Below are 9,609 nucleotides of genomic sequence, written 5' to 3' on the forward strand. Positions count from 1 at the left end.
AATAGTCTGGAAAGGCAAATATTGTTCTGTACTCCATTACCTTTTTCCATACTGACACAGGCCTGATAGAACCTGCATAGGATTCCAGCGATATGAATAAAAAAAAAACTGACACTTGCTTGTGTTTTGTGCAGCAAGGCTGCGTTTTATTATATAAACCTTATAACGTAGCTACAAGTAGTAGACAAATGTTTCGTCTGTATTGTTGTAAAACAGTACAAAAAGGTAACTCAAAATGTCTTTATATGAAATGCTTTGAACCATGAGAATAAAAGGCAAAAAATATACTGTAATACAAAAACAGTTCAAAAAACACAACTACTCTGAAAATATAGTCCAGGTTACAAGCCTACAAAAACACACTAAACATGAGAAGAGAGTCCTAAAACCTCCTAATATGCTGAAAAACGAGCTTTATAATGTTAATCTAATAGCAAAATATCTGCAAAGGGCAGCTACAGCAAAAATAGATACCGGTATACTTTTTTTAGTGTAAAGCAGAAGATGAAAAGTTTTAGTGAAACAGTGAAGCTAAGAAGTAAAAATAAATGTTTTAGGAAAGCACTTTTTAAAGCACATCATAAGCAAATCACAAAAATAGAAACTATTTTGTAAAAAAAAAAGGGTTTTTACTAAAGGCATGTGTCTAAACAGAAATATTTCCTTGAACAAGCCTTGTAAACCTTTCTTTGGATACAGTACATAACAAGAAACTGCAAAGAACTGTACGTGGTGAGCCTCTGGGAGCAGATAGGATATTATATATATATATATATATATATATATATATATATATATATATATATATATAATTTAGTGGCTGGTTTAGGATTTAGGGTCACTTCAGGATAACTTGTCAATAAGATAAGATGAACTTACAGCAGTGTCTGATGATTACAGTACTTTATGTTAAGGAATGTGCAAACTCCTTAATGAAAAACAAACCTCTGAGGATCAGTGGAAATACACTGAACGGCTGGAACGAGGTTTTTTAAACCTTATTCAGTAGCAGAACATAGCCAACAAGTATTTCACATTTTTGAATTTAGTGAACAGCGAACAGTGACAAAAGAAATCGCCTCCAAGCGTTGAAAAAATATATTTTTTTAAAAGTGTTTCACACAATCTTAAAACTGGTTTCCAAATCCAAATGCTTAACAGGTAAGAACCAGAGGTTGTGAATGCAGGTATTCCCTGGACCTTTAAATTCAAATTAGAACAATCAGTGATCTCGGATGATTTAAATGCAGCACAGAGATTAACTTCCGTCAGTCTAACAAGTGGGTGCTTCCTTTTATGCCCTTTTCTTGCTAAGTTGGATCTATTTTCAGCTGCCAACCAATAAACTGTAATCAATCCACTTATTTTTCACCTCCAACTTGCATTATGAACATTATTAGTTATTATATCCATCAGTCATTGTGAGTGTCGTCCTCTGGGCAGCTCGGTTCCTACTGTTTATAGAAAAGTAAAATGACACACTGTTTGGTTCTAATTCTAAAGGCTGCAGAATTTGCCTGCTCGTTTCTGTAGCCGCTCAAAAAATCACCTCAGACTAGTTTTCAGGGAGGTTCATTACTTCCCAGGCCTGAATCTGTATGATGTGAACAGTTTTGACAATTAGAGCTGAGCTGTTTTATTTGTTTCAGTGTTAATGGAAATTCTGCAGCTCTGCGACCACAGAAAGGATTTTGCCAATAATCCAGTGACAGCTACTATTGTTTTTCTTGCAGCTCTGGTTTTGATAAAAGTAACTCTCTCCATGCAAAAGTGCCTGATAGAGTGAAACCGCTTCTGGTCCCTTTTTCTTTTTTTTTTTAAAGGGCAATAAGTCAAATAAAAGTCCTGCTGCGTATTCCAGAGTGGAATCCCTCCATCTGGTCTATTCACAGGCAAAGTAATCTTTGAGTGGTGCAAACAGGTGCCTGATGACAGGGACGCTCCATGACCGACCCAGGAGTTTCTGCCTGGCGCCGCGGCCCATGTTGGACACGTCCGTGTAGTGCACAGGGAATCCAAAAATCCTGGTTAAAGGGACAAAAAAAAAAGGTTTTCATTAGAATTTAGTCAGCATGTGATTCAAAGCCTTCAGCTCCTCCTTAAAGCCCGGCGTACACTGTGCCATTTTCGCTGCGATTTTCCAGTCGTGCGAGAATCTTTCGATCGGGCCGACTTTCAGCCTGATCGTGCGTCATGAGTCCTGTAGTGTACAGGCGGCGATCAGCCTCTCACGACCACCTCCCGATAAGGAATCGTCATGGACAAATCGCTCAGGGCGCATGCACAAACAGTTCTGTCTGTAAAATTGACAGACCGTAGTAGCCGCATTTGCTCAGCCATGCCTTTTTTCTTTTTAGGGCTTTCAGCACAAAATTGCACAAATTGCCAAGGAAGTGCATTTCACTCTAATGAGCTTTATATTCCCCTTCTATTTGTTTGGCTTCCGGATAGACAAGTAAGAGCAGCTCTATCTCACTATGGAGCTGAGTCCGATGTGCTTTTTAGTCGTACAGTGTGAGCAGGTAGATCGCATGAGAGTGTCGGGCCAAACATAAATTGTGAGCTGTGAAATCACACTAAACCCTGAGGTTTAGTCGTACAGTGTGAGCAGTAGCTGCGTGCAACGAGCGAAAAAAATTGCACAGTGTACGCCCGGTTAAACCTGCACCCTGCTCACCTCTCCAGCTCTGTGCACCACAGGACGTCCTCTTTCCCATTCATCAAGACTGGGAAGTGCTGATCTTTTCCCTGTTTGATAGAGTTGGAGCGAGTAGTGATCGTTCGCACCTTTCCAAACTAAGAGACAACATTGTCAACACTGTGAAGCTTTAACTACTCTGCACGAGAGAACTACAGGTAAGAAAAAACATTTAGCTCAGGGACTTTAATTGCTAAATGACCGACCTTTGCAACTCGTCCGTGGTCCAGACAATCCTGCAGCTCCAGCTTGTCCATCCCCGAAGCACAAAGAGGCCTAAAGCAGGGAGATCCATGACAATATACCTGTGCATTGCAGCACTGCATGGAAGTGACATCAAAACAACGACATGGACCTACCTGTTCATGCCTGGCAGGTTCCCCCAGAAATATCTGGCGCGATGGGCAGCAGAGACCTCGATAGCATCAATCATTACAGGGTTACACTGGGTAAAGCAGACAGAGATTAGTCAGAATCTGTCAGTCTTACATAAAATATTCATTTTTTCCTGAGAAATCTCAGCATCTACGATGAGCTAAAACCCCCTTTAGCCCTGTCTGTAATCTCCCTGCTTTATATATATATATACCGTATTTTCACGACCATAAGGCGCACCGGACTAAAAGGCGCACTCTCAGTTATATGTCCCATTTCTGTATTTAACACACACATAAGGCGCACCGGACTATAGGGCGCGTTTTTTATATACAGGTACATGTCCTCTCAGGTGGATTTTCCCACTTAAAAACATATTAAAACTACTTTATTCCCACTGATCACAGCAAATAAAGCTGCAAGGTGTATTTATTACAAAGTATTATTCAAACCTGGGAACCGGCCGTGAGAGACACATCGCTGATGACACAGGGCTGTGATTACTCCTCTGATACAGTTTATTGACGCATAAATTAACTTAAAACATAGGCAGGATAATAATCTGGATGAACTGACTGCAATGATTAAATTTTCAGGTGGACTTTCTCACTCAAAAAGATTTTAGATTATTTAGATGAAAAAACACCTGCCGAGGTGAGCCCGGATGCGCCGCGGCCCAGAGGCAGCTGTTGAATTAAGTTTTCAGGTAGAAAAATAGAACGGGAGCAAAACTGAGTATGATTGTGCTTTATTCAAGTATTTATTACAGAGTATTAATCAAACCCCTCAAAGTCCTCATCCTCTGTTTCTGAATTAAACAGCTGAATTAAACAGAGTCACTTTCCGTGCCGGGCGGCTCCTTGGAAATGATGCCGGCTTTTGCGAAAGCCTCTTTAGGCAAAGTCTTTCTTTTAAAAATCACCACAGTTTCTGTCCATTTGCGTGGCAGCCAAGCACAACAGTAAACGACGCCTTTTCATACCCCGTTGTGTGTATCGCTACAGTGCTGGTCCCCTTCTTCTCCACGGTGTGATTCACCGGGTTGTCGAAAGTGAGCGGCACCTCGTCCATGTTGGTGATGTGGCTTGGCTGGATGACTTTGTCAGCGATGTGTTTGCTGCAGAAGGAGTGGAAGCTCGCCAGCTTTTCATCATAATCCGCCGGACGTCGCTGAGCAACTGTAGTCCTGGTCCGGATGGAAAAATTGCACCGTTTCATAAAACGGAAGCACCACGATGGACCTCCTTGAAAATTTTCAATTTTCATTTCTTCCGCCAGCTTTACTGCTTTTAGTCGAACAGTGACCAACGCTGGCCCCACTCGTTCTTTGCTCCACGATCCACCGCTCGAGTCTTTCCTCCAACTCGGGCCACCTCGCCTTATGTCCGCGGAAACTCAGCTGCGTCTTCTTCACCAGTCGGAGTTCGTTTTCCAGCTTCCTCCACTTGCGAACCATCGATTCATTTATATTGAATTCTCTCGCAGCTGCTCGATTTCCATGTTCCTCTGCGTAGCTGATAGCCTGCAGTTTAAACTGGGCTTCATAGGCGTGTCTCTTTGCCAATTTCAGGGTTGTTAAGACAACAATGTTCTGCATAAAGCACATACCTGTTCTTTTATACACAAGCCACGCCCACACTTCCCCCTTTAAGGTTCTCACATACTCATGGTGGTCTCAACAACGTCCGCAGTTAGGGCGCACCGCACCATAGGGCGCACCCCACATTTTGAGGGAAAAAAAAGACGTTTAGGTGCGCCTTATAGTCGTGAAAATACGGTATATATTTTTTAAATTATTATTATTTTTATTTATTATCATTATTTTTTTTCAACAGTAGGTCACAGATTTCTAAAGTCGGTAATAAAGGGGTTAAGTTGAATCCTTAGACATTAAGCAAACAGACATCATCCGTTAAAAGTAAATCCATTACTGACAAACAATATGACTGAAATTCTTCATTACTAAAGTTTAACAAATTAGCATAATTACTTGGCCTTGCCTTCATTTATGTAACGTATCTAACTTGGATGTTTTTAATTACCTTTAAGTGTCTAAAGCTAAATCCTTATCATGGTTCAGATTTAAATTGGTTTACAGCTGTTTCCGCTCCTTCAAATGTCTGACTTATTTGTTTCCATAAAAATATTAATGAGCAGGGGGAAAAAATCTTTTAAAAAAAAAAATAATTGCATTTCTTTAGCCTATGATATTTGTTTATGAGATAAAAAGGTTTATACATCACGGATTTGGACTTGTTTAGGGATGCATCAATATTTCTACCGCTTAATTCTTCCCGTAAAAAAAAACATCTTAGGTAGTTATATCGACTTAGTGTTCCAGAAGACAGAGGCAAAAGTCAAAGGAACAAAGAAGCACTGATCCATACATACTATCCATGTTAGAAAACGTAACTGTGAACTAGCCCCATAGGAGGCTAATCTAGAAGGAAACAGTAAAATAGAGGAGCTCTGGGTTGGTTTTCATGTCAGAAGGATGAGAAAGAGCATATCCATATTTTTTTCTTCTTCCATATTTTTTTCTAAAACCTGCAGTTTTCTAAATCAGCTCCACAGCATGATGCAGCCACCACCACAGTTTTTTTGAAGGTCCATTACTTAGAATCAATTGGTCAGAACACTGTTGGAATCACATGGGGCGTAAATCCCACTGTAAGAATCAAAATCTAAATAAGTCAATTTTTCTTGAAAGAAGTCTACTTCTAAGAAAGACTATTTGGTAATGAAATAGGATGATGTATTAATAAAAAAAAAAAGAAGAAAATTCTTATTTTAGGTGCATAACATCTGGTTGACCTATTTCAAGGGTAAAACTACTCCTTCCATCTTATTTACCTGCTGAAATTGTGGGGAAACATTTTTACTTATTTTTTTCATTAGCTTTTGCTTCTACTGTGTCCTCCTGACACTCACCTCCAGGAACCTGGAGATGTCCCTCTTGTCATTGACGCCCATGGCCACCACATTCTCGAACATCCAGAAGAATGGACGGTCTTCTCCGGTTTTAGGCTTGGCTTCGCTCAACAGACGGTAAAACTCAAAGAACAGCCTCCCAGTGCCTTCTGAAACGAAACACACAAGCATCAGAATCCACTTACATCCATCCTTATTTGTCCTCATCTCACAGAAAAGGTTATTCACACACGTTGCTTTGGTTTTATTTCTCTCTACATAGATATATTTCAGCACATCAAACACAGTCCTGTTATTTACAATACACTGCTCTGCTCTTTATCTTTTTATCCTTAAATCATTTTTTTTTTACAATATTTAAAGGATAAAAAGTATTTATTCTACTTCGGTTTGTGTTTTGTAAATGTTGATTGTGAATTTCTAATCTAATCAAATCTAAAATGTGAGTATAAGGGAAAAAAAATCAAAATACACATTTAGCCTAAAAACCCATCAGAAAAAGATCCTGATGCAGCCATGTGTTTTTTATTATCTTTGGCAGTGTTCAGCATGCTCTGCACCGGTGGCGACCTGATGCCTAAAGTGAAGGTTTCTGATTCTAAAACGCTCTGTGGACTGCAGGAAAAGTTTTTGGTTGGTATTAGAGAGAACCTGTTGAGTTATTTCAGTTGTTTACAAAGGAGAAATCTAATCCATATAGGTGGGTCTCGCTAAGGATCAGGGTTGGGCTAAAAATTTAGATGCTGAACTGCTGCTTTATTTCCATTTCAGGTAACAATCTGCAAACAGCCTTCTGGTGCAAAAACATTTAATATGACATTTAAACATGATTGAAATTCCATGTCTGGTTTGAGAGTTTTTTTGTGCTGCTACTGGCTAAAAACCCATAACTTGTTAAAGTCTTAAGTAATGGGAAATGTAAAAAAAAAAAAAAAGAGATAGAAAACACATTTCAATACAGAATAAACAAACTCTGTACCAACCATACAGGCCTTTTCTAGCAGGATTCACAATGGAGAGGTCATTGCAGGGACTTCCTCCGATCACCAAGTCAAATGGACCCCACTCCTGAATCTGAGAGGAACAACAGCACCACCTTGTGTTAGAAAAAGGGAGTTACACCTTTGGTAGAATTCCTCCTGACAAAACGGATCGGAATGAATTATCAATGATTAGCTTTATGTCTGAAAGCCCATGTAAACAGTCATGGCCAAAAGTTTTTTCAGTGTCAGACATGTGTTTTCAATTTTTACAATGTAATTTACAGTCTGTAGAGTATCCCGTGAAGTGATAAACTTTATTAAAGTGATCATCTGATTTGCAGCCTGGTGTTTTTGAGCTATATTAACCATTGTCATTATTTGCTAGCAATAACAGAAAGGTGTGAAGCACAAAATTGCCCCCACATACACAAAAAATGTAGTCAAAGATAAAATATTTATTATAATACGAGGTTCTACTGTAAAGAGGAAGGTTTCAAAACCCCGAGGATTCTTAAAGTTCCCCCAAGAATGAGCAACGAAACCTTTGCTACCACCATCACTGAATTACAGCATAGAGATTGAGGGTAACCTTTTAGTCTTGTTCCTAGAAAGAGCAGAACTACTTTCCTAACAGAGTTTGCTCGATGCTACTGGCAGCATGTAGTGCATCTGCATTCACAGCAGGGAGAAAACATCTGGACAAGAAGTGAGAGGGAACCGCAAGAATGAAAAATAAGAAGTGTAGAGTTGAAAGGAGAGGCCTTTTTTTAAATTATTTTATATATGAAATTTCGTTTTATACAGAGTTCAGACAGTGAGTGAGCAGCTTAGCAGTGAAATTAACATTTCCATTTTATAAAGTGCAGCAGTGATCAAATGCAAATAGTGTGTGAGGAAAAAATGGTGCAAAAGGCATTGATTTGGAAGTTCAGAGCAATGCAGAAAGCAGACAAATATATATTGTGCAAAAATGGAGTAGAAGAGCATCCCAATGGAAAGCAGGAAGTTGTGTGTTTGATTCCAGTTTGTCCTGAAACATGTCCAGGTGGTCCATTTCCTCTCCTAAGCTCTGGATCCAGATCACTCAGATCAGATATTAATTGTACATTGTGTCCTATTCCCGCTGTTTAAGATAATCAGAACAACCCAAGATTCTTCATGGGTTACTTTAAGGATTTCACCAGTGGACTCGGACCAAAATTAAATGTTTTTTTTTAAAGTCACCATGTGGGCTCTGAAAAAACAGATGCTGTTTCTTACATTTTTTTTAGTGATGTTCCTGACATCATGGACGTACTGGATCTTTCCTGCATGTCGGACCACACCCACAGAGATGGAGTCTTCACACACCTCGGACGCCACGTACTGGTCCACCTTAAAACCCAGATCCCTCAGAACCAGGTAGCCTGCAGCCACAAACACAAACAAAACACAAAAATATTTTTAGAACATGAAGATAGCGACTAAAATCAGTGTATAAAGCTACAATATGATATAAAAATCAACCCATGGCACAAACATGGCAGTTCCGTGCAGTTCTACATTCATTGTGCAATCTGGTGAGCATTATTGCAAAACACTAAAGCTAAAGCCAGGTGATGTAATAAAGGGATAATGTGCACTTAGTTGCTGCAATTGAGATTACAAAGCAAAAAAACTCTGTTAAGTGCTTTTTTTTTTTTTACTCCTCCTCACCAGTAGCAATGCCGTCAAACAGAGAGAGGACTCTGATTGGTCTTCGCTGCTCTGCAGGGACTGCTGGGTAAATCTTAGTTTTTTCCTGGTGGGAAAAAAGCAGAGGAAAAAACAAAAAAGAGAAACTAGTTTTAGGCTCAGTCCTTAAATCAGCAATGTTTGAGGTTTCAAGCAGCAGCTTTAACTCGACTTGTTTTAAGCGACAGCGGCTCTGCAGTGATGACTCAGCTATTTACCAATTATTTGTCAACTTCTCTGAGTCATGGGATGTTTTATTTCTACAATATTGCGTACAATTCTTTAAGAACAACATAGATTCTATTATTGCCAGCAATGTTGTCTGCCCTCAAGCTCAATGCAGATGGCCAACATCGCCACCAGCACCACAGAGCTGCATCCCAACAGATGATGGACGAGTTTTATGGAGTTGGGAGACTAAAAGATGATGCAGAGGCAAGCAAACCTGAGAAGCTGTCTGTTCTGGTAACAAGAACTGGAGAAAGAAGAAATAAATACAAAAAATTGTTGACTAATCATAAGAAATGTTAACAGATTAGTACACTAAGATATACTTTTTATATATTATTAGGTTTTGTTCTTTATTATAGGGGAGATAAAGTGGGAGCTTTATAGATTTATCAGAACTTCATCTGTGGAAATGAGGGCATTAATAGGGAGAAAAACTGATCTTAAAGGTAGTAGACTTGATTTACTAACTATTAACTATGTTGATAAGCATCATTAAAGTCATGGATCATGGAAACAAGAGGGAAAAAAATGAACTTTTGCTACAGGGGAACTAGGTTGTGCTCTGCCTTAGAAAACTAGAGAGGTTGCACCGCTGCACTAAGGAACCAGCTCAGATGGTTTAGGTATCTGAACTCACTGGTAAGTCTATATATATATATATATATATATATATATATA

The 9,609-nt window shown here is 39.2% G+C and overlaps 1 protein-coding gene across 1 annotated transcript in view; it reads right to left on the bottom strand.

Annotated features, from left to right (window-relative positions):
• Window positions 1-1,056: 1,056 nt before the first annotated feature.
• LOC107096773 (DNA (cytosine-5)-methyltransferase 3B-like) overlaps window positions 1,057-9,609 on the bottom strand; it is a 62,812-nt gene continuing 54,259 nt past the window's right edge. Inside the window, exons 15-22 of the mRNA XM_015393578.1 lie at window positions 8,683-8,893; window positions 8,248-8,393; window positions 6,988-7,078; window positions 6,005-6,153; window positions 3,058-3,143; window positions 2,905-2,974; window positions 2,678-2,796; window positions 1,057-2,024 (exon numbers count right to left, since the gene is read on the bottom strand). Coding sequence (XP_015249064.1) covers window positions 1,883-2,024; window positions 2,678-2,796; window positions 2,905-2,974; window positions 3,058-3,143; window positions 6,005-6,153; window positions 6,988-7,078; window positions 8,248-8,393; window positions 8,683-8,893 — 1,014 coding nt within the window. The 3' untranslated portion in view covers window positions 1,057-1,882. The remainder of the gene's footprint in view (window positions 2,025-2,677; window positions 2,797-2,904; window positions 2,975-3,057; window positions 3,144-6,004; window positions 6,154-6,987; window positions 7,079-8,247; window positions 8,394-8,682; window positions 8,894-9,609) is intronic.

This window comes from Cyprinodon variegatus, unplaced genomic scaffold (genome assembly GCF_000732505.1).
Source record: "Cyprinodon variegatus isolate N-32 unplaced genomic scaffold, C_variegatus-1.0 Scaffold649, whole genome shotgun sequence".
NCBI classification, from domain to species: domain Eukaryota; kingdom Metazoa; phylum Chordata; class Actinopteri; order Cyprinodontiformes; family Cyprinodontidae; genus Cyprinodon; species Cyprinodon variegatus.